This window comes from Onychostoma macrolepis, chromosome 02, assembly GCF_012432095.1.
Source record: "Onychostoma macrolepis isolate SWU-2019 chromosome 02, ASM1243209v1, whole genome shotgun sequence".
In the NCBI taxonomy this organism is placed as follows: Eukaryota; Metazoa; Chordata; class Actinopteri; order Cypriniformes; family Cyprinidae; genus Onychostoma; species Onychostoma macrolepis.
Window position 1 is genome coordinate 12,800,825 of NC_081156.1, and position 24,851 is coordinate 12,825,675.

The window sequence follows — 24,851 nt, forward strand, 5'->3', positions numbered from 1 at the left end:
AAATACACTGATAACCACCAAATGCAGGTGGTGATGAGAAAGTCACATGATGAACCAAAGCCCATTACAAGAAGCTTTTAAATAATACCATATATAGAAGGCGCACAGTGTCATTCACACAAACACTAAACACCATCATGGTGAGACTCATTAAACTGAAATATGTAATAAACATTAATTTAACAACATTAGATGTAACATACAATCCTAATAAACATAACTGATAAGAAAAAACTAAGAAGAAACATAGTTATTTCAAAGAAAAACATCAAATTCAAACAAAATTTGAAATGTAATGCAGGGAATTCTGTGAACGTCAATTTATGGTTTTTCCCTGTAAATTGTACATTCTTTTTCAATTCCAAAAACAGTATTTCACTGTAAAATTGTCTGAAATGTCTATTACAGTTTTTCACCATATATTTGGGGAACTTACCGTTAACCATTTAACAGGTTTTTACTGTAGCATTTTCACAGTTTTTTTACCGTTAAAATCACGGTCATTTTTTACAGTGCACGTGTGGCTTTAGCTTTGATTAAAGTGAAATTAATATTGTATTTTATTTATTAAACATTGTATTTTTGACCCTCTGTTACAGTGTAGAGCAAAGTGGAATGAAAACACTTGCACTTACCGTGTCTTATGATTTTTAAAGTTTAAAGAATAGACATTCAGACAGTTATAGACAAAACAACTATGTGACAGACGAACAGAGAGAGCTTAACCTGGAGAGCCATTTGTTGTTGATCATGGCTCGATAGAGGCTTGTCTGGCAACCCTGCCTTAAAGTCAGCGTCCACAACCCATCTGCCAGAAGCCCCACGTCACAGTGTGTGGCCTCACAAACAGACAAGACCAATTAGTGCCTCGACAACAGTGATTACTGCCAGAGCAAGGCTGAGACACACACGCTCTCTGTCCCTGTCATCCATCTCGTGCTCAAAATCACATGTGGCATTTTCGCTGATGATTTTTATTGGGTCGCTTACCCAGCTCCATCTGTAAAGTGTACTCCAATATGTCCACATGACTACTGGTGTGCTGCAAAGCAGACTGGTTAGAATGGCTGTCATTCCTTGGTAATACTATTGGACTGAACAATCAGAGCATGTACTTGTTTTGAGTGTAATTTAATTGGGAGTGACGATACAAATATATCATGTTTAATGCAACCCATTCAAGTCAGCATGTTTTTGCAATCATATTTTACTTTGTAAATCTTAAAATGCTTGAAATGGGTGAATAAATGTAAGGCTTAAATTTTGTTTAACAAATATATACTGCTGGTCAAAAGTTTGGAATAATTCAGATTTTTTTTTTAAATAAAATAATTGAAATTAAAAGAAGTGTCTTATGCTGATTTTATGATCGGATTTATGAGATTTTATTACGAGATTTATGATCCGTTCTTAGTGGTCATTAATATTAATAATGGTCCTAATTAATATAAATGTTAAAAACCATACATTTTTGAGCATCAAATTGCCATATTAGAATTAATTCTGAAGGATCTGAAAATTCACCTTTGTCATCACAGGAATAAATTACATTTGAAAATATATTCAAATAGAAAAAAGTTATTTTATATTGTAATACTTTTTCACAATATTACTGGTTTTATGTATTTTTAATGAAATAAATGCAGCCTTGGTGAGCATAAGAGACTTCTTTCAAAAAAAAAAAAAAAAAATCTTCTTTATTCCAAATATTAGTGTATATGTATTGTTTTTGCTGCTGCTGTTGTTGTTGTTGTTGTTAATGATGATGATGATGATTTAAGTCAAATAATTAAATTCATATGAAATAATAATTTTAATTATTTGCTGAAAAATATGACCTCAGACTTTATGTAAATCAAACAATCAATCAAAAACAAGATTGAGAGAGCGAGGCGATAAAGTTTGTGAGCTGTAGAAGACATGCCACTCAAAAAGCTGGACATCACCTCACACCCAAAATGACTTTTTTTTAATAAACTGAATTACTTTGGGGAGGAAAACCCATTCAGTCATTATAATAAGCTGAATTAAATGACTAATAAAAATAAAAAGCGTATTATTAGCTGCCACTGAGCCACTAACAGACTCTCGGGAAATGCTTCAGTAAAAATGACAATATAAAAGGCACATTAGTTTTGGAAAACCCTATCAAAAAGTCACACCATGCATAATAAACAGTGGCCTCCTTATTTAATTAGGCTTGAATACAGAAGAGTCTGCTGTAATCAGACATCCTCGCAGAGACCAGCTTACATCCAAATTGTTCATGAAGCTATCAGACAAAAGCTATATTTCCAATTTTATGTTAACAAAAACACATTTCCAGCCCATAAACGTGAACTGATAACAGCCTACAGTTTTAGAGCTAAAAATCAATGAGACATTAATGAAATGGAATAGAGTGTAAGGCCTTAAATAAAACAACATTTGTCCCTTGAGGAAGTATAGTTTAGAAAAGAAAAAATAAATAAATAAATGCTGTTCTTTTGAACTTTCCATTCATCAGATAATCCTAAAAAAATAAATGTATCTATCAATCAATCAATTAATCAAAAGCCACTTTAACATAATAGGAAGTGTTTCTTGAGCATCAGCATATTAAAATTATTTCTGAAGGATCATGTGATTCTGAATACTGGAGAAATGGCTGCTAAAAATTTATAAATTATATTTTAAAATACATTAAAATAAAAATAGTTATTTTAAATTGTTATACTACTTTACAATATTACTGTTTTACTGTATTTTAGATCAAACAAATGCAGCCTTGGTGAGCATAAGAGACTTCTTACATAAACTATTAAAAAAACTTTACTGAATTCAAACTTTTGAACAATACTGTATAAAGTCAAAGGCATGATAGGCTAAACATAATTTTTACCCTATATATTAATATTGTGATATTAAGTGTTATTTTTGGAGACTTTAAGAAAGGTTGCAGTGCCTTTCTTTTAATGTATTTTTACTAGTGCTGTGCAACGATGATTAATCTCATCCAAAATAAAAGTTTTTGTTTATATAATATATCTGTGTGTACTGTGAATATTTATTATGTGTATATAAAGACACACACATACAGTATATATTTTGAAAATATGTACATGTATTTACATGTATATATTTATATTAATATAATTTATATGATATATAAATATATTTAATATATAAACATAACACATTTTTCTTAAATATAAACATACATGGGTGTGTATTCATATATACATAATAAATATACACAATACACACACATATATTATGTACACAAAAACTTATCTAGATTAATCGTTGCCCAGCACTAATTTTTACCACATTCTTCAAAGCCTGCATTGAAAAAATTTAAACAAAACTTTGGTGTAAGCAACTATTTCTTTGAGAAACGACACATGTCTTGGTTATCTTTGACTATATTAATCTAAAACTAAAATATACCCTTTATAGATTTTTTGGCTTTGAAAAATAGTGTATACAAAACAAAGTACCCACAAAACATCTGCATACACACAAGTAAATACCATAAAATGGTCTTTCTTGATGCAAACAGCTCAATATGTCTCACACGAACACATCTGTGTCCATTAAATTTTTACACTCCCCAAACTCATCCACCAAACATCTGCTGGGAGATATGTGCAGTTTATGGGCAAGTTACAATCCATAAATATGCTGTAAATAGAGATAACAAGGCCTGGATGCCCAGCACTAGAGAGTGACATTCATGAAATAAAACAACAAAGCAGGAAGAACATCCAGAATATTCTTCTGAGTAAGTTAGTCTAATTTAACTACATTAATAAAATAATAATGTGATGCCATTATCATTAACAATATGAAAGTTACTGCCTGGATAACTAAAGAATGGGATGTAATGATGGCACACCTGCCGCTCCAAGAGCTATTCACAGATTTGACGACCAGAACCTCTTCAGTTGGCAGACCATAAAAATCTCATCTTTAGGAATCTAGAAGAGCCCTCGCTGCACTAAATGTGATTATGTTTAACTTTATGTGAAGGAACGTAAACAGATCAAATTGGAGGTGCTTTAAGAAGACCATTGAGGTGGGGTTTCACTGTCCTCTGCAGCTGAGGTAATCTTTTATGAATCAATATACCATTTATGACTCAATATGCATTACAGATTTGGATTGGAAGCCTCTTAAAGGGTGCTTATTATTGTAAAGACACGGTATGATCATGGGTAATAGCTTGCTTTACATTGATGAACTAAGTTTTGGACACATACTGCTAAATTATCATTAATTACCTAATATTACCTTCAATTAAGTTTGTCTAACATTATCTATCCACTAAGATAGCAGTTTTCAACCAGGAGGCCTCAGCACACACACACACAATGGGGCTGCAACATGGCTTAAATTGCTCAAATATAATATTATATATTAAATTATTTTAAAATATGACAAAACAAGCATTTAAACTGGCATATTTCTTATCTTAATTTGTTCATTCAGTCATGGAAATGAATACATTCTTTAAAAAGCAATGGGAATGTATATGAGTATACGTTTTTCTAGCTATCAAACTCTAAAATATTTATTAGAAGAAGAAGAATCCATTTCTGTAATCACAAATGCTTAAAAAAGAATGTGCACTGAAGAACATTCAGTTCTAGACACTTGTGAAATTATTTACAATATTTGTATTATATTGTTTTAATATATTGTCAACAGCTTAAACAAACAATCAGCTTTGTTGTCATATGATGAATATTATATAAGGACTTTCCTTTAGTTCAAACAGTTTGGGTTCGATTCACAGAGAAACCAAGAACTGATAAAAGGTAAATGTGCACCTTGAATACCACGTAAGTAGCTTTGGATAAAAGTGTCTGCCAAATGCATGCATGTAAATGTAAATATCTTAGACTACTGTCCCTTCGAATATTGTCTTGGACAATAGGGAAGCCTTGAATTTTCACTGCCACAAAGAGAAAAACTTTCACACACTGAACAAATACACACAGTTGTATCCATTTGCTGATCTGTTGCATCAACAATATATATATATTATAAACCAAAACGATAGGAAATCTCATTATCTTCAGCTGCTGCACTGGAATGTTTTCCTCACTAGAGGGAGCCATTTGCATACATGTTACAAGTATCTCTGGTCAAATTTATTGAAGGGAATAATGCAAATTTTCTGTATTTGAAAATAATACAGGTGCGTTTGATTCTCCGAATTCTCTGAATAGATGAAGTGAACTAAGGAGCAGTGCTTCCATGACAACGTAAAGTTCAAAAGTCACACTAACCTGGCATATGTTTTCTTCAACTTAAAAGATTAAAAAGCAGCACTCCAAGAAATTCTAGCTGCTTCCACAAGCACAGATGGTGAAGCTGAACTCTAGAGTTAAGTTTACCATGAAGACTGACCTGGCCTTTTACTTTTTGGGGGGCTTCTTCTCTCTGAAGCAACAAAATATAATGGTGTGCTTTGACCTCCATTTCCAGTACACAGGAAAACCACCAACAGTGTCCTGGCTTGACTTTACTCGTTGCTTTTCTCATTCAACTTCTCTTCCAGGTCATTGATACCGTTCATCAGCTATCTGACGCTACTTCATAATGGCACTTTGGCCAAAACAGAAAATGACGCAGCATAGTCCTTCTCTCACTTCAAAGGAGATTAGCTTTTTTTAATTTCAAAATAAATAAATCATTTCATTTAGCATGAGCATGTGATATCACCACGGGAACAGTGTCCGTGGAAAGTGGACCTACATTGCATATGATTGTTATAGGCCTATAATGTTAAAAAAAAAAAAAATGTGTTGACAACCCTTCTGTGCCATTGACAAAGGCACTAGCCTGATACTTCACTTTAGTACCTCTGTAGGGGGATTTGGATTTGGTGGTCCCTACAAACAACTGAAAGTTTCCAATTCGAATTTAGAATTAGCTCAATTCCAAAACTCTACCCAGTGACCTGGATAAAAAATAAAACTATTGTCAATTTATTTTATTTTACCTTTTTATTTTATTATTATTATTTATTTATTTTTTGCAGAAATGTAAAGACAGTTAAAAACCAACAGACTTAAAAAGTTTAAACATTGTACATCGTACAATATGTAAAAGAGGAAACAAAGTATTTGGGAAAGGATTACAAATACAAAATCCTTTAAAATAGCTTTAAAATCTGTCTGAGAGTGTTAGATAAGTAAATTAGATAGCCTATATCTAGCAATAACTGGATTGCGCTAGCCTATCTTGTTGTCAAAAACTATTTGAATTGAAATGCCCCTGTCAGTGCACCTGGTCTATACAGTATGTTGTGTGAAGATTACTCAGCTGTTTTCCATTTCTTAAGACTCACTGTTTTAAGACTTTACATGTGCTGATCTCATCATTTTCAATGACTTTACAGCAATTACATCACACAGTTATGAGTGAAAGAGCAATTCTGAGTAAAAGATAATGAGAATTACTGCTTTCTTGCACAGTGGCTCTGGTTAAGATAATTAGTTTATGGGTAGGAGTTTCCTTTTTTTTGCATTTTTTTTTTTAACTACATGTCTTTAAGGCTGCATTTAATCATGACTAAGTACATTGGCGATCTTATTTAAGCCATTAGATATCATCTTGCTTTAGAAAAGTCAAATGAATGAAGTTATTCACCAAGAAAATGAATTAACTAATTTAAACAAAATGAATGTATCCACTCAGAAGTGTATTTGTTTTACCTGTTTGTTTTATGACAATGATGAAGTCGCAGCAGTTTCCAAGAACGTGCATGCAGTATGAACATTATTTTACACCACATGGGTGCATTTAACATCTCTCTCACACACATAAATGCTTCATTTATTTGGGTTTGCTGAGAACTGAATCATTGTGAAACATACTGTTCTTAAACTCCCGTTTAAACATCCTGGAATGTTGTGACTACTTCGGTGGAACAAACTTCTCTATCATGAGAAAGACCAACAACAAAGGACTATTCGTACGCAGATGTCCCCTCGCCGAAACTGAAGGCGTGCCTCAACGCTGCTGGAACCCCGGCCAATGATGAAGCCGCGTGGCCCTTCAATCACCTGAGAACAAACAGATCACGCTTCTCGCTGACCAATCACGCGCGCCGGGATCCTGCCACCATACATATAAATCAGGCTGACAGCCCAAACTCCTGGTCAGAGAATGAGAGAATACCAAACACTAAATAGCCTGTCAAATAACTGGACCTGCCAGTCCGATATCATACATTTTAATTTCTGCTGGTGTCCAGGTACGTAACTATCTTTTATTTATTAGACTGTTGTTTGTGTGCAATGCACGAGTGTGCTTTTAAGAACGCTAATTTGGGATTATGCAACGGCGTTCTTTATTTGATGGCGAGTTAATTTTAAACCGAATTGACTCGTTGTTTTGTGAAATCACTGTTGTTTATCAGTACTTCACGCTGTGATGTAACACTGCCGCACTGTAACCATGGCTACCGGTTGATATCTGTGTAGCTGGGGATGCGCGAGTTGAATGCTTGAGGCTGCTTTGACATGTTTGTAGAACAGCGATGATGCTCTTTGCATTGACCTACTGATTTGTACGATCAATACTGATAGCGGGTTTGCATACTGATCGAACATTTCACAAGTGAATGCGAAGAGAATTCCCAATGCAGATTACAAAGCACGTGGTCTGGTCTTTCCCAACCCCTTTTAAACCCGATCTGTAAGGCTCAAGTACCTCTACATCGACACAAACCAGCAGTTTTATCTTAATTGTCTGATTTGATGTTTTAACATGCCATACTAAATCACTGGAAGGTTTATAATTCCAGGCATATATATATATATATTTTTTTTTTTTTTAACAAGTAGCCTAGTAGTAGTAGACTTCTGTGTTAGATGAAATTAGCATGTTTGTTTGTGCTCTTTCTTTTACCCTAACTATTGATGCTTGTGCTGAATGTATGTTTTGGTGCTTATGCAAGTGACTTCATGCTGAAGGAGCTGCAATATTTTCTATGTTTTACTTTGTAATGTTGACAAATCTGTTTTTCTCCTGTTTAGGGCTTTTATAGTAATAAAAAATGGCCACGTCTGCCAGTGCTCAGCTGAGTAAAGTGGTAAAACGGCAGTACATGGAACTGCCTCAGGGAGACCAAGTACAAGCCATGTATATCTGGATAGATGGAACTGGAGAAGGACTGCGATGCAAGACCAGGACACTGGACTCTGAGCCAAAAAGCATTGAAGGTAAGCTAGACACCGCCACGTCAATCTACATTGCAAATATATATTTTGATTTAAGTTAAAGGATCCTGTTTTGTTATTCAGATTTTCCTGAGTGGAATTTTGATGGTTCCAGCACGTATCAATCTGAAGGCTCCAACAGCGACATGTATCTCATCCCCTCTGCAATGTTCAGGGATCCTTTCCGCAAAGACCCCAACAAATTGGTCTTTTGTGAGGTGCTCAAATACAACCGGAAACCTGCTGGTACGTCTGTTTGAGGATAAAACATCATCTGTGTATGTTTGATCAGAGTTAGACTTCTAGCTTTTCTGGTCTTAAACGCAGAAACCAACCATCGTCTAACGTGTAAAAAGGTCATGGAAATGGTAGACCATCAGAGCCCATGGTTTGGCATGGAACAGGAGTATACCATCCTGGGTACCGATGGACATCCCTTTGGTTGGCCCTCCAATGGGTTCCCTGGTCCCCAAGGTAAGACCGGCTCCTTTAGTCAGAAATTGCCATATCAATGATGTTCTCAAGATGTCTGTCAGCATAACATGCTGCTCTGATATCTGCAGGACCTTACTACTGTGGAGTTGGAGCAGATAAAGCTTATGGCAGAGACATTGTGGAGGCACATTACAGAGCCTGCCTCTATGCTGGTGTGATGATCTGTGGAACCAATGCTGAAGTTATGCCAGCTCAGGTAACCTCTATTCCAGTGTGTTCTGGAACAAACACTACAGTCAGCCATTAAATTTATTAAGCTATCTAAGATTACCCTTTTGGAATGTGACCTCAATTCCTCCGTTAATTCTTGATCGGTTATACTGTGGCTTTTATTTTCCAGTGGGAGTTCCAGATTGGCCCCTGTGAAGGCATCAACATGGGAGATCACTTGTGGGTAGCTCGTTTCATCTTGCACAGAGTTTGTGAAGATTTTGGTGTGGTGGCCTCATTTGATCCTAAGCCAATCCCGGGCAACTGGAATGGTGCTGGTTGCCACACTAACTTTAGCACCAAGGAAATGCGGGAAGATGGTGGGCTGAAGTAAGTATTAAAAGGTTGTTGTTTTAAATTGGTGGCACATCAAAATCACAAAGCCCTGGCTTGCTTTTGTTCATGTTGGGGTTTTTTTTTTTTTTTTTTAAACCATAGTATTAAATGGTTGTCTTGTTTGTACTTAACTAGATGCATTGAGGAGTGTATTGAAAAGCTTGGAAAGAGGCACAACTACCACATCCGCGCCTATGATCCAAAGGGAGGCCTGGACAACGCTCGCAGATTGACTGGCCACCATGAAACCTCCAACATCCATGAGTTCTCTGCAGGGGTGGCGAACCGTGGCGCTAGCATCCGCATCCCACGCACCGTGGGACAAGAAAAGAAGGGTTACTTTGAGGATCGTCGCCCGTCTGCCAACTGCGACCCCTATGCAGTCACTGAGGCCCTGATTCGCACATGTTTGCTAGATGAAGAGGGTGAAGAACCTGTGGACTACTAGATCTCTTATCTACTGGACTGAACTTCCCTCCCCTTCTTGCCATACTTCAGTTTTCTCTCTTCTCTTTTTTTTTTTTTTTTAAATGGCCATCAAGCCAAATTAGTACTGTATCTTGTTTTCTATCAGGGTGGTTCTAACCTGCCATTTTAATATCATTGAAGTTGACTGGTCAACTTAACATTTTAAGATTAAATCTGAAGTTAACCTGATCTGACTGGGGACACGGTGTTGCAGGGCATGTCTTTCCCTTTTTTCTTTTTTTTTTTCTGATTTTAATAGTTTCTTGGGGAGTGGTTGTTTAATGTTAGCATTGAAAGCTCTCTATGGTCCCATGACTCTACCTTTTGTTAGTTAAGATGGACTGAAACATGAGTCGAGTGCACAGAAGCACCTAGGGCTGCCAAGGCTTAGACATCTAACTTCTTTTAAACCAATAGCTAGTTGTTGCGTATTTTGACTTGATTATTCAAGTATGTAATGTTTCAATGCGTCTTACTGACAGTGTATTAAATGGCAAATTTTGGTATCCATTTTGACTGTACACTAGGCTGTTCTTGTGCGGTACACTTCACAGTCGAGGTTCAATAACTGTCCTGTTTTTATACTTGTGGATCTGTTATTTGTCATGTTAAATCCCTGGTTCATCAAGGATTTGATCCTGTTTTTGTCTGCTATTACGCACCTGTTTTGGTAAAAACCTGAAGTTGCTAAAAAAAAAAAAAAGACTTAAACATTTATTTTTTACCACAAACTTGTGTTGTGTGCTTCCTCTTTATAGTGGTGATGTCTGTCTTGTGTACTTGCTGATTTGACTCATATACTTGGACAAAACAATATACAAAGACTCCAGGGGCCTGTTTCGTAAAACAAGTTTACCAAATATGCCAGGTTTATTTCAGTTAGTCTGACTTATTGTCAGTTGATTTAGTTCAAAAAAGTCAGACTACCTGAAATAAGCCTGGCTTATGTGGTAAAACGTTTCATGAAACAGGCTCCAGATTGATTCCAATTTGAGATTTAAGCCTCAATACAATCCATCATTAATCCTAATTTTAAACTTGGCATTATTAAACCCTGATTTTAATGTTAAAAAGTAAGCTTTGAATAGCAAGTTTTCATTCCCTTTGACACATTTGTTCATGTTTTATGCATAAACTCACTTTGTTTTGCCGAATATTACAGAAAGCAAGACTTAATTTCTTAACTTTCTGCTTGAATTTAGGCCCTTCTAAGGCTTTATTAAGGCAAATTAATACTTAAAACCTCCGGAAATCCTGATAAGGAAGCATACATCTATGCAGAGTATTAAGGATTTGAAAATTAATTTTGCAAACAATTTTTAGCATGCAAAATTTCAGCATTTCAACTTCGTGCAATTTTGTCATAAACTTCCATTTACTTCTGCATCACAGGTAACACAAGATTAATCTCTATATTTGGAAAGTATTTGTTTATTTAATGTTCCATGTCCAAAATTCAATCGTTATCACTGTTACTTCTAAATCTGTTTATATCGCAAGCGTACACGACAGTTCATAAACAGTTTTTTTCTGCAGTGGAAACAGTTCCTTGGTATTACTTGGTCAATAGAGAGATTAAAATGTTTTCTTTCTAAAACCGCGTATTGTGCAAAATATAGACAAACACATCAAACCCACATCGCTGGGATATTTGCAGAGTAAGCAGCTCAACTTTTGCAATATCATCGACAAACTTTTCATCTGTTTACAAGGAGTTCATAAACACGATGCTTGCCAACACTGTCAACAGTAAATTCACATTCACTAACAGCGTGATTACACGCTATTTGTTGGCTCTCACACGGGAACAAAGGGGCGTCTCGGTTTCATTCTATGAAATGCAGGAATATCCAAGCTTTCCTGGGACAAAAATATTTACTTTATGTGTTTTTCTGCGAGGTGGGGGCAGGGTTAATAAGTTTGTTGTGGAACCTTTCACCCGCATTCCCATGCGTGACAGACTGACAAGTCATATAGCCTTGTGATTGGCTCCCCAAAGCGACTTCCAACCAATCATAAATTAGAATGGTGTTTCTGTCCAGTGCTTGGGAAAAGAAGTTGCTGGGCAGTGGTTTCGTTATATTTAGTCTGTCAAATTAATAAATTAAGTTAAAATAGACTTTGAAAAAGTGCAGTGCTTGTTTGTTTGTTTTTTAAACCTAAAAGACTGTTCAGAAGAAAGTTTCTCTGAATCAGCAGATAAATTATGACCATTTAGATTTTATCATTTTCACTCTTGTTTGATTCTATTGCTACCTTTCCTAAGGGTATCATCAACTTTGAGTTGTCGATAGTTTTGACATTAGGAATCTTAAAGAAATGGTAACTTGATATAAAGATATCATGAATTTAGTTTGGCTCGTGAATGGCAAATAACTGCAATCAGTCTAAAAAAATGCAATATAAGGATAAAAGTGGCTTGTTTTGCTTAAACATAAAGGTAAATTTACAGGTTATTAAACATAACTCAAATGAGCAATAAAATAAACATTTGTTATGTTAATAACAGAGTGATAACCCTTGTTTTCTCTCTAAATGCATAAATAAATCATAAAAAATGACAGTTTTTATTTATTTTATTTTTTCCAAATAAAAAGTTATTTATTTTAATTATTCAGTTCCCTTTATTTACTGGCACAGACATTTCCATTTGAGTGTTGCTCATGAATAATCTGAGCATAATCAATGATTGTAGGTGTTGATAACAATGAAGCCTAATGGAGATTATTTCTCGTTAGGCCAAATAATAGCACGGCTTGCATCTTCCATGAATCATGCAGAGATAATCACTTCAGGCTGCTGACCCAGTTTCCTTCCTGCCTTTAAAAAACAGCCAGTGAAGACAGTAACGTGTTTCAAAAAGATAAAGATGGTGATTTCTAATTGATCTTTCTGTCTGCTATTTTATAACACAATGACTCCTCAACCAGATCTATGGACATATGCGTTTCTGCATGCATGCATGCAATGTTGTTGCAGTGTTCCACTGGCTATTAAGTGCTATGAAAAAACAATACTACCATAAACAAATGAGCAGTATATGTTGCTTTAGCTTCTTCGGATGCTCCATATTTTTCCAAATATCACTTGTGACCCTTAGATAACATGCTGTCTGAGACCCGCCACTCAACAATGGCTTGGAGGGGAGGGATGATGCTCAGTTGCCATGGCGACTACCGGACTGCTCAGGCTGAACCGAGCTGGTTCTAGTGGGGAAAGGAAAAAAACATGGTTATGCAATCAGAAGGGAGACACAATCACCAGGTACAGGAAACAAAGCAGTGAAATCAACCTCCAGTTAAATAATGGCCTTTGTTACACTCAGGTATCAACAAATGGATTATCCAATGCTTCAATAAGGGCATTTTTATAAGCAACATACTCTTTTTCAGAAATAGTTTTGTTTGCAGCAGCTGGTATTATTCAGGAGACTGCATCAACTGCATCATTGGTGATCGATTGACAAGCACTTTTACTTGTGCAAATACTGCATGCTTTGGTTTGAGGTTATATAACGACAATCACAACATTCTCATCTAAGGCTGTAACACATGTGTTTTGCAGTATTTCTTTGTTAAGAACCCATGCTTGAGGTTTAGTGAATAGACATAAATATATGACGCCACATATGGCAGTAAAAATCTAGAAATGTAATCAAAAAAAAGAATGAAAGTGATTATTGCCTAGAGGCTGAATAAACAGAGGGGGTAATGAAGCAAACTGAGGACTACGGACTGGGTTTGTGGACTGGTTTTGACCAGATCTTTGACTATGGCTGTCTGTAATCCTATAAAAAGGCAGCGTGTAATCAACAGTGGGAGAGCACGGGGTTCTGCTGCAGTTTCTCTTTGGCTGTGAGTTCCTGCTGTATGACTGAGCATAATCTTAATGCGGCCATTTCTTCTATGCAGAGGAATTTGTGGAGGGTGAGACTTGGTTTTTGCACACAGAACATTCATGCACACTAATTACACATAATGCAGATGCATGCACATGATCACATGCTCTAATGTATTTGTATAACCTGTATTAACAATACGGTTGAAAAAAATCATTTATATTCCTTTTTTTTTTGCTTTTTTTTTTACATTAAAATGTAAATATGTGCTATAATTGATATTATAGAGTCTTGAAAAACTACTCAGAAAAACTGTATTCCATATAAATTTATATTTATTAAAAAAATGTATTCATTCATTTTGGAATTTCAAAACCTGAACAACATTTAAGTTTGGAGGCAGTAAGATTTGATTGATTGATTGATTGATTGATTGATTGATTGATTGATTGATTGATTGATTGATTGATTGATTGATTGAAAGAAAGAAATTAATACTTTTATTTAAGATGGACACATTAAGTAAGGATATTTATAATGTTACAATATAATGTTATAATAAAAAATATTTATATTCCAAATAAATGTTGTTCTTTTAAACTTTCTATTCATCAAAAATGTATCACTGGTTTCACAAAAAAAAAAAATTAATAAATACAAATAAATAAGAAGCACTTATTCTGTTTAACATTTATAATAATAAGAAATGTTTCTTGAGCAGCAAATCGGCATATTCATTTCTGAAGGATGATGTGACTGAAGTAATGGCTGCTGAAAATTCAGCATTGCCTTCACATTAATACATTATATTTTAAAATATATTAAAATTGAAAGCAGCTATTTTAAATGTAATAATATTTAACAATATTTCTGTATATTTAATAAAATAAATGCAGCCTTGGTGAGCATAAGAGACTACTTTCTAAAGCATTAAAAAAATCTGACAGACCCCAAACTTTTACATTTGTATTATATTTCAAATGTAAGAAAAATGAAGAGGGCTGACATCTGGGAACTAAGCCGCATCTGCCAACTGTGAAGAACTATGTGAATTAGTTCATGTTGAGGATTCTGTGAAACACAGTTCTTGTGTAGATCACTGGCTTAGAAGTCTGAAACATGTCCATTACTTCTTTATGTCAAGCCCCTATAAGGCCTCGAGACTTCCATGACTAGTTGTGTGAAAAGTGAGAACAACACCCCAGAGATTGGAGCAACATTTGTGAAGCCTCATGGGACATAAATGCCCACAGCCACCCAAGCAGCTGCTAGTATGCTTAATTACAGCACTGGTTGCTGGCATCAGCTGCACTAAAGATGGGAGGAAAACTGTAAAGCATGTAGTGTTCATACTGTGGTTGTGAATACATGCTACCTTCTTTAATAATAATCAGCACCATAAAATTACATATCCTTCTCTGATTCTTTCCACACTGCAGCTATATTCTCTGAATAAGTCTATATTATCTGGATGTTACTATTCCTGCATACATAGTACGAACATTTTCTGTCCATATGTTACGTATATAACTATAGATGTTAATAAAGAACCTTTATTTTTAAGAGTGTATGAAATACCTGGATGACCTATATTACATTATGCCAAAATGGATACTTGGACAGAATTCTACACAACAGGGTATATTGTACTTTTCTGGGTATTGTATGCGCTTGACTTGATCATCTGTTTCCAGTGTAGCAAACAAACAATGTAGGCTATTACTGCTCACATTTTTTACATATTTTTATTGACACAATTTAGGATCGACTGCCACATATTGAAATTTGATTTTAAAAAATGTTTATATTTCCAGGTTTTACTAACTGAAATGGAAAACATACAATATTATGTGACAGCAACATAGCATTTTGTTTGAAATGCAGCAGAATTCAGTTTAGTTTCATGCTAATGGTAACCAATATAGAGTATATACTGTGTGCAGTATTCAGTAGTAAGCTAGTATTGTATTCAGACCTTAGCCAATCACTCTCTCTATATTTCAGCACTTGTGCATGACTGGGTCAGCCTTGTGGTGTGATTGGTGTTGCAGCATAGATCCTCTTGGCCCTCAGACCCACCCGTCATGTGCTTAGCTCAAGCCTTTCTTTATGACACAGCGACACAGTTTTCACCTTCATACATACAGTATCAGTGTGAGCTATTGTTCTAACATAAGAGAGCTCAAACATTCTGTGTGGGATTTTCTGTATTGATGAAAGGGGACAGCACAACTCAAGTCAATTGAAACAGCCAAGTCAGAATATAACATTGTTTTCTGGCAAATGTTGTGAACACTTCAGGCATGTTTTTTTCAGCTTCACATGCACATGTTGAGCCATTGTTTTACACTTCTAGAGCATGTATGTTGTATGTGCACTACAGACCAAAAGTTTGGGCTTTTAGATTTAAGATTTTTTTGTGTTTTAAAGAAATTATTTTATTTGGGCAGGATGCATGAAACTGGTCTATATACTGTATGTGACCCTGGACCCCAAAACCAGTCTTGTCACAGGTATATTTGTAGCAATAGCCAACAATATGGGTTAAAATTATCGATTTTTCTTTTATGCCATAATTAAAGATCATGTTCCATGAAGATATTTTGTAAATTTCCTACCGTAACTATATCAAAACTTAATTTTTGATTAGTAAAATGCACTGCTAAGGACTTCATTTGGACAACTTTAAAGGCGATTTTCTCAATATTTAGATTTTTTTGCACCCTCAGATTCCAGATTTTCAAATATTTCAACCAAATATTGTCCTATTTATTCAGCTTTCATGTGATGTATAAATCTGTCCACCAATCACAACAGCGTTACTACTGTTAGGTAAAGAAAGACCTTTTTTGGTGCAAAAAAACTGCAAACTTTATAAACAAACCTCAAGAAACTTCTGAAACTGCATTTCATGATCGTGATGATCTATATTCAGCTTTCATATGATGTATAAAACTTAATTTATAACAATTGACCCTTATGACTGGTTTTGTGGTCCACACAATGAAACTTATACCAACCCCAAACTTTTAAAAGGCATTGTATGTATGAGGTCAAGAGGGCAATGATGGGGGTCAGATTTTATCCCTGAGAGCAATATTGAGATATAAATTCAAGTATTCTGTTAAAGTACTACAGAATTCAGACAGCTGGGTGACCTTTGACCTGTGGTCATATACAGAGCATAGACGCAATCGATCAGCGTGATTTACAGCACTCCCAGTGTCTTCTGGTGTGGTTTGAGGGCCTAACATACTAAACTCAAGACAGCGAGATAAGACCACATGTGTGTCACTGTGAAAATCAGACCCTTTTAATCAAATGCACAACTTCCCCAATTTCATCTTCAGCAAACAGGTTATTATTATCATTTGGGACTTTCTGGAGTATGATGAAGAAATTGATCAAATAGAAGAAGGAAAACAAGTCTGTAAACAGGCCTTGAGCGAGCACTGGCTGAAGCTGGTTCTGTTAAGGAACACAATTATATAGTTATAAAGCCAAATAACTATATCAAGGGTCAGACGCTTCGGTTGCAAGAATGGAGAGAAAGCGCTGGCACTGAGGAATGAGGCATTTCCTGCTAATCACATGCTCAGTCTCAAAACTCAGACCACTCCCTTTTGGTAAACCTTGCCCTGTCAGGGTCTCCAGAACTCCTCCCAACCAGAGTTTGCTTAAAGAGAAGTGTATTTTTTTACTTTCTGTGTTGTACAGAATGTTCTGGCCTTGAAAGGAGCATAGCAGACTAAATATAAGGCTTTTATAAAGACTATTTAATAATCACTGTACAAGGGCACAGTATTATTCCCTTTCTGATATAATATTATTAAATTTATGATTACGTTTTTAAGCATGATAGACAACAATGCTCGTGCCTTGCAATTTCTGTTGTATGCACTCCACTTCATGCAGTGAATAGATTGCTTATATGATACAAACCTCCCATTCCCTCCTGTGTTTTCTCTCTGCACCCCACTCACTCAATCCGGTACCATCCTAAACCAATTAAAATATAGAAAGCGATAACAGATACATTACACGCAAACTATTTTGCATGCCACTTTAGGAATTCAGTTACTGAGAAAAGCAGAAGAACAGTGTGTTCTCAAGTAACAGCCTGGCATAAGATCTTACGCTCTTCCAGTACCAATAACAAAAGGGATGTCATAATATAGGGTTGGCTCATAATGCTGAAATAAAGGGATGGGTAGAGGCATGATTTTAACTCTTAAAACATGTGAACTGGTTGACCTTATTGAACTTTGACTATCACTTTCAATATACATGTTCAAGCATGAGAACTTTTTTTCTATTTCTAGATATTCACTTTAGAAGGCTTTAAACATTAATATAAACTAAAGGTATAAAGGTTAATTGGTATCATTAGATTGTTAGGTCAAATGTCATGATAAAATAGATAACAGTGACATACTTTTATGCAGCAAGCCTAGTATAAATGAAAACAACAGAAGAAATGTACAGTATATATGTATATACAAAATATGCAAAATTAAGTGTGTGAAATAGCAAAGTATTCAGCAACTGAAACACCTGTTGTGCTGTGGTTGTTGTCTCAATCAGAATATTTATCTTCCTTTTTTAAAATATCCAATGTAAATATCAAGATACATTTACATGAAAAGCAAAACTGTGTAAGACAGTAAACAATATTGCAAATATATATATATATATATATATATATATATATATATTAAAACAATATATTTGCTAAATTATGTTTCAAAATAAATATATTTTATACAAATATATTTTGACTATATAGAAATATATTTTTGACCAGAAAGTTATTCAGAAAGTTATTTTTCTTACCACATTGGCAGTCACATTGTTTGTTTGTTTGGTTGCTTTTTAGCGTAAAAAAAGTTAACCTTACTATTTTCATGGTTAAAACAAGAAACCACAATTTGCTAAGGTGAGACAAAAATATACAATCCAAGATATATTCCCTGAAATTGTCTTTATATGAATTTTTTTAAGTAAATGAATCCTGTTTTAGGAATTTTTTTTTTTTTTTTTTTTTACTGAAAACAAACGTATTATCTACAAATTATTATTATTATTATTTATTTTATTTTTTTTTTGTAATATGCACAAAACATCCTCATGTGCAAAAGTTTGTAAACTATTGTATAATTTTGTCTTTAGCTTGTTGAAAATCCAAATACACAGACCAATAAAACATTTTAATGTGAATATATTAAACTCATCATTGTAAAATGATTAATTCCTCTGTTGTTGAAAATGCCCTTTGACACTTTTATCCCTGGAATACCTCATATAATTGTTATATAATATATATATATATATATATATATATATATTTTTTTTTTTTATGTGATTGCATTTTCATTTTCGTTTTAGATAAGTGTAAAAATTAATATAGAGCTAATATTGTGTTATATAGAGCATGAACTCTCAAACCCCACAAACATCAACCTGCTTTGAGTGCTATTCCAGAGCTGTACAGTTTGTTTGTGGTAAGAAGAATTAGTCTGTCGCCAGGTTACAATAATCTCCATGTAGAGGAAAAAATACCATGTCTTTACCCTTGAGAAAGCATAACCTGTGTTGCCATGATACGTAGATATATCTTGCTCTACAAATAGACCGAATATAACGGGGAAATTACTGTATATATGATGTTCCAGATAAAGGCATATGGCTGTAAAAGGTCTCTGTGATTTTGGTCTGTAGATGCAAGTATACAGGATGTTTTTTTTTTGTTTGTTTTTTACTTATTTCTTATGCGACCCAAAGCATTGACTGCATGAGTTCCCAATCCTGTTTCTGGAGATCTACCTTCATCTCCAACCTTGATCAAACACAAGTGAACCAGCTAACTAAGATCTTCAGGAGCACTTGATAATGAAGGAAGGGTGAGTTGGATCAGGGTTGGAACTGAACTCTGCAGGCAGGTTTCCAGGATTTTCCCCATATTCTTCTTTAGTGTATTTGCAGCTGACATGGCTGTTTATCCAGACACTGTGCGTGAATACAATGGTGCTGATGATTGACTTTTCAACTTGGGAACATCTAACTGACACGTCAAGGCACAGTTATTGTTTACCTTGAATGTGCCACTAGGTTAGAACTGGCAGGCTGCAATCACTGAAAAAAAACAAAGAAAAAAAAACATCTAGAACACTGATAATCAAAAACTTTAAGTCAGTTTTAAATAGCAGCCTCTGGTGGCGGGTCAGTAGCATGACATTTGTGGGAATTACCTGTTGTGAATAAACTGTATTACATTATTTTTATATCCATGATAGTCAGCAGCTAAAGTAAAACATGATAAGTGGAGTGATCACATGACGCATGAAGCAGGTCACACTCATGACAGCCCTCCTGACTTGAACTTAAGCCAGCTTTGCTGCTTGTAAAAGATAAGATGTCCCGGTGATGTGTACTTAACTGTCCTACTCTACCTGAACTCATTAAAAAGAAGCAAGGTAGAGAGAGAGAGAGAGAGAGAGTGTGTGTGTTCAGACTACTCCTGTCATATGACCCTTCAGAAATCATATTGTTATGATGCTATGCTACATTATGATAATAATATTTGATGCCCAAGAAACATTTCCTCTTATCATCCTCGTATTTTGTTGAAAACAGCTTTTCTATTATTATTAATTTAATTTAATTTAATTTAATTTAATTTAATTTAATTTAATTTAATTTAATTTAATTTAATTTAATTTAATTTAATTTAATTTAATTTAATTTAATTTAATTTAATATTTTACCATTGGGTTAAATAAGACTTTTTAAGATACTTAAAATTAATACTTTTATTCAGCATAAATAAATAAATAAACGAAAGTAAAAGCCAAGACATTTATAATGGTATAATGTTAAAGAATTACATTTTAAATAAATGCTGTTCTTTTGAATTTTACTGTATATTGATTAAAGAATTGTGGAATAAATGTAGCACAAAAATATTAAGCAGCTAAAAAAATCTGCTTTGATAGTAAGAAGCACCTTTAGTAATAATTAATCATCATTAATAATTTATAATAACTGAGCTCCAAATCAGCATATTAGAATGATTTCATGTGACCCTGAAGAGTGGAGTAATATATATATTAATGAATTCATATTATATATTAATTCAGCAATGCCATCACAGGAATTAATGACACATACATATATGTATACAGTATATATATATATACAGGTGCATCTAAAAAAAAAAAAAAGTTTAAGTTATGTAAAGGTTTGTTTAAAATTATGTTCATGTATGCACTCAATACTTGGTCGGGCCCCTTTAGCACAAACTCCAGCATCAGTGAGGTGTGGCATGGAAGTGATCAGTCTGTGGCACTGCCGAGGCACTATTGAGCCTTCAGCTCATCTGTATTGTTGAATCCACTGTTTCTCATCTTTCGCTTGAAAATATCCCATTAGGTTCCATATGGGGTTCAGGTCAGGCATGTTGGCTGACAGTAATATCATGGTCAGCAAACCACTTGGAAGTGGTTTTGGCACTGTGGGCAGGTGCTAAATTCCTGCTGGAAAAGGAAATCAGCATCTCCATAAAGCTTGTCAGCAGATGAAAACACAAAGTGCTTGAAAAATATCCTGGTAGATGGCTGCATTGACTTTGGACTTAAAACACAATGGTTTACAATAAAACACAATGGACCAACACCAGCAGACGTCACAGCACCCCAAATCATCACTGACTGTGGAAACTTCACACTGGACTTCAAGCAGCTTGGATTCTGTGCCTCTCCGGTCTTCCTCCAGACTCCAGACCTTGATTTCCAAATGAAATGCAAAATTTGAAAAGAGGACTTTGGAGCACTGAGCAACAGTCCAGGTCTTTTTCTCCACAGCCCAGGTAAGATGCTTCTGACATTGTTTCTGTTTCAGAAGTGGCTTGGTAGCCCTTTTCCTGAAGACGTCTGAGCGTGGTGATTCTTGATGCACTGACTCCAGCTTCAGTCCACTCCTTGTGAAGCTCTCCCAAGTAATTGAATCGTCTTTGCTTGACTGTATTCTCAAGATTGCAGTCATCCCTGTTGCTTGTGCACCTTTATACCCAATTTCTTCCTTCCAGTCAACTTTGCATTTAATATGCTTTGATACAGCACTCTATGAGCAGCCAGTCCTTTCATTAATGGCCTTCTGTGACTTACCCTCTTTGTGGAGGGTGTCAATGATTGTCTTCAGGACCATTGCCAAGTCAGCAGTCTTCTCCATTATTGTGGTTTCAAAGAACAACAGATATCCGGAATTTATACTGTATAGCTGGTCATTTAATGAAACTCAAATGTAAATATTCTAATATTTTGAGATACTGGATTTTTTACTTTTATGAGCTGTAAACTCTAATCATCAAAATTAAAACAAAAAAAAACATTTGAAATGTTTTACTTTACATTTAATGAATCTAGGACATATGAACGTTTCACTTTCTGAAATAAGTTATAAGAAAAAATGAACTTTTTCACGATATTCTAATTTTTTTAAATGCACCTGTATATATATAATTATTAGGCACACTGATATTCTGATCATATTTTTTTCTAAGCAGATTTTACCAATTCCAAACAGTAACCTTAAATTTGAATAATATTTCACAATTTACTGTATTTTTAAGATATTACTTTTCAAGAGAGACTTCTTTTCAGACTTCTAGTGAAACCACAAACTTTTAAACTAAAAAATCAAAAAAAAAAAAAAAAAATACTATACTAATCGAAAAGATTTTAAATGTAAACATAATATATTACATCATACATACAGGCCACAAGTTTTGAAGTGCACTTGCACAGTACATGGGAATTTCTGTGCTTTATGATATTTTAAATACCTCCATAAGCCACTGCTTTTTTTAAGTCTGTAAAAGAAGTAGTTTGTGACCCAAAGCTCGCAGTAGTAATTTCACAGCCAACTTGACCTCTGCCTCCACTCTTGTGATTAAAGGTTGACTAGATATCTGATGAAGGGCACCAGCTGAACTCGGACAGTGCCTTGCGTCTGCTGTTCTCTGCTAATCCTTGTAAATCCTTTATTTTCCTCAGAACAGAGTGGATGGATTTACATCTGATACACACATCTAAATGACACAACTGGGATGAGAGGACAGCGTAAAAGACAAATTGTTGAGCTCAGAAGATTGTCATGTCTGGAATCAACAGTATAATCCTGAGCAAGTAATCAAAAAACAGGGATCCATGAAAGACAGAGAGTGACGCAAGTGTCTACAAGTTTCCACAAGTGTGATTTGTGTCAATCCGAACACAATGCACAGAATCTGTGCACTGCTAAATGCATATGGTGGCTGTGGCCCACTCTTATAAGTTTGTCCCAGACCCTGTGAATCCAAACTTATGTCTAAACTCTGTTTATTTCCCAATTTGATCCATGCAGTCACACACATGGAAAATGTTTGCATGACATTCTTGAGGAATCTGTTTTTGGTTCCCATCTATTACGGTAATTTGAGAAACAGTGAGCACTGAATAGCTGTGCTATTCATGTAAAAACACGTACACAGACACCATGATTATCATTTACAACTGTAAATGAAAGTATTATTGTCTTAGAAAATAAAAGAGACATTTTCAAGTTTTGTACTACACTTGTGAGAACGAAGTGCACTTAATTTAAGTGAATGTGCACTTGTAGTATTTTTTAAACTAGATAATATAATATTAATGAAATAAAAAGCCACTTAAAGTGAGTATGCTTTCATGACACTTTCAAATTTTATATATTTTTTTTAAATGAAAACTAACATACTAAAACAATGAAGTACTTGGTTATAATTTTAAATGCAGTGTCTTATTTGATTTTACATTTAAAGTTAATGTCTTTAAACCAATGTAAATTGCAACTTCATTCATTTAAATGTGTATTTTCAACAAGTTTTAATAAAAGTGGCATTTTAAAATATATTTAATTTACCATAAATGCTTCACAGTACATTCAGCACACCTTAAACATATTTCAAAGACAACAGAATTATGAGATGTACTCTACAGTTCAGCTAATTGCATTTAATATAAATTTTAACTATAATATATTTTCATTTTAAGTGCAAATAGCATGTAATTAATTGTCAGAAAATATTACTTACGCAAGTTTTTTTTTAAAGTACAACTTTTCTGCAGTAAGTACAGAAAACTGACACATGTCCTGTTTTTTTAAGATTCAAAATTCAAAAACTTTTCCCAGATATTATGAACAGAATAGTTACAGATTAGCTTTGCATGACATCAAATGGGAGTATGCAACACCATGCACAATGATATTTTAATCAGTGTACATGTCCAAACAGGACAATCTTTTCAATAAGGAAACATGAATGACGTCAGCGGTTCTAGACTTGACGTTAGTGAAGTAAAGCTGCAGAGTTTAATACAATAAACTCCAATGAGGAATTTCATGGCTTAGGGTCAAGTCTTAGACAACAAAGTGATGTGACAAACAGGTTTTTAACTACATGTAATATAAACATGTTATTTGACTACTGCAGCATTTGCACTTTCAACAAGAGAAAAATAAGCCATGTCAGACATATGAACACCTTTTGGATGACCTATTAGAGAGAGAAAAATAAAATAAAATTGTATTTCTTTAAAACTGCTCACTATAATATTAAACCATTGAACAGGTCAAAAAATCATTAACCAGTTTGGCGTGACTCATCAACCCACACAGTATGTCTTTTCACAGCACTGTCATGCAGTTCATCCAAGCTGTTGTATATTTTATTGTGTCTGGAAACTCATGTCAGGACAATTCTGATGCACAGTCAATATGAAGCCACTGAAAGTGCTTCACGATAAACTTCTAACTGTCTTGTGCTTTCTTTTTCAGCTCAAAGTTCTGCTGTGTTTTGCTGCTCTGTGACTCAGCTTGAAAAGCATCAGCCAGCAGTCAGCTGCTGGTATAAAATATATTGTTAAACTGTGTCTTTGATGGAGGGTGTACAAAAGAACATACTGTATGAAACACCTCCTTTGAATATGTGTGACCCACAAAAAGTGCAATTCAGGAACTGTCTGTTTCCATCAGCACAGGAAAAGAGAAAAATGCTGAAATTAGTCTAAATTCAAAGTCTTTTGTCCCGACTGAGGAAGGATATTAAGTTCTGCTGATCAGCTAAACAGGTTCAGACCGGAAAAAAGAGTTAGATGCTTTCTCAAATGTTTTTGCATGTATGTATTTATTTATGTATTTTCAAGTACAGTGAAATGTTTATAAACTCTTGATTCACATTAAACAAGTGCATGATTTTTCAGTTCATGTAGATGAAT

At 34.6% G+C, this 24,851-nt stretch overlaps 1 protein-coding gene across 1 annotated transcript; it reads left to right on the forward strand.

The window, feature by feature from the left end:
- The first annotated feature begins 7,099 nt into the window (after positions 1-7,099).
- On the forward strand, positions 7,100-10,453 carry glula (glutamate-ammonia ligase (glutamine synthase) a). The gene is made up of 7 exons (XM_058762000.1): positions 7,100-7,246; positions 8,031-8,216; positions 8,298-8,459; positions 8,541-8,687; positions 8,777-8,904; positions 9,049-9,248; positions 9,390-10,453. The coding sequence occupies exons 2-7, from the start codon at positions 8,051-8,053 to the stop codon at positions 9,700-9,702; spliced, it is 1,116 nt and encodes a 371-aa protein (XP_058617983.1). The 5' UTR covers positions 7,100-7,246; positions 8,031-8,050; the 3' UTR covers positions 9,703-10,453.
- The last annotated feature ends 14,398 nt before the right edge of the window (positions 10,454-24,851 follow it).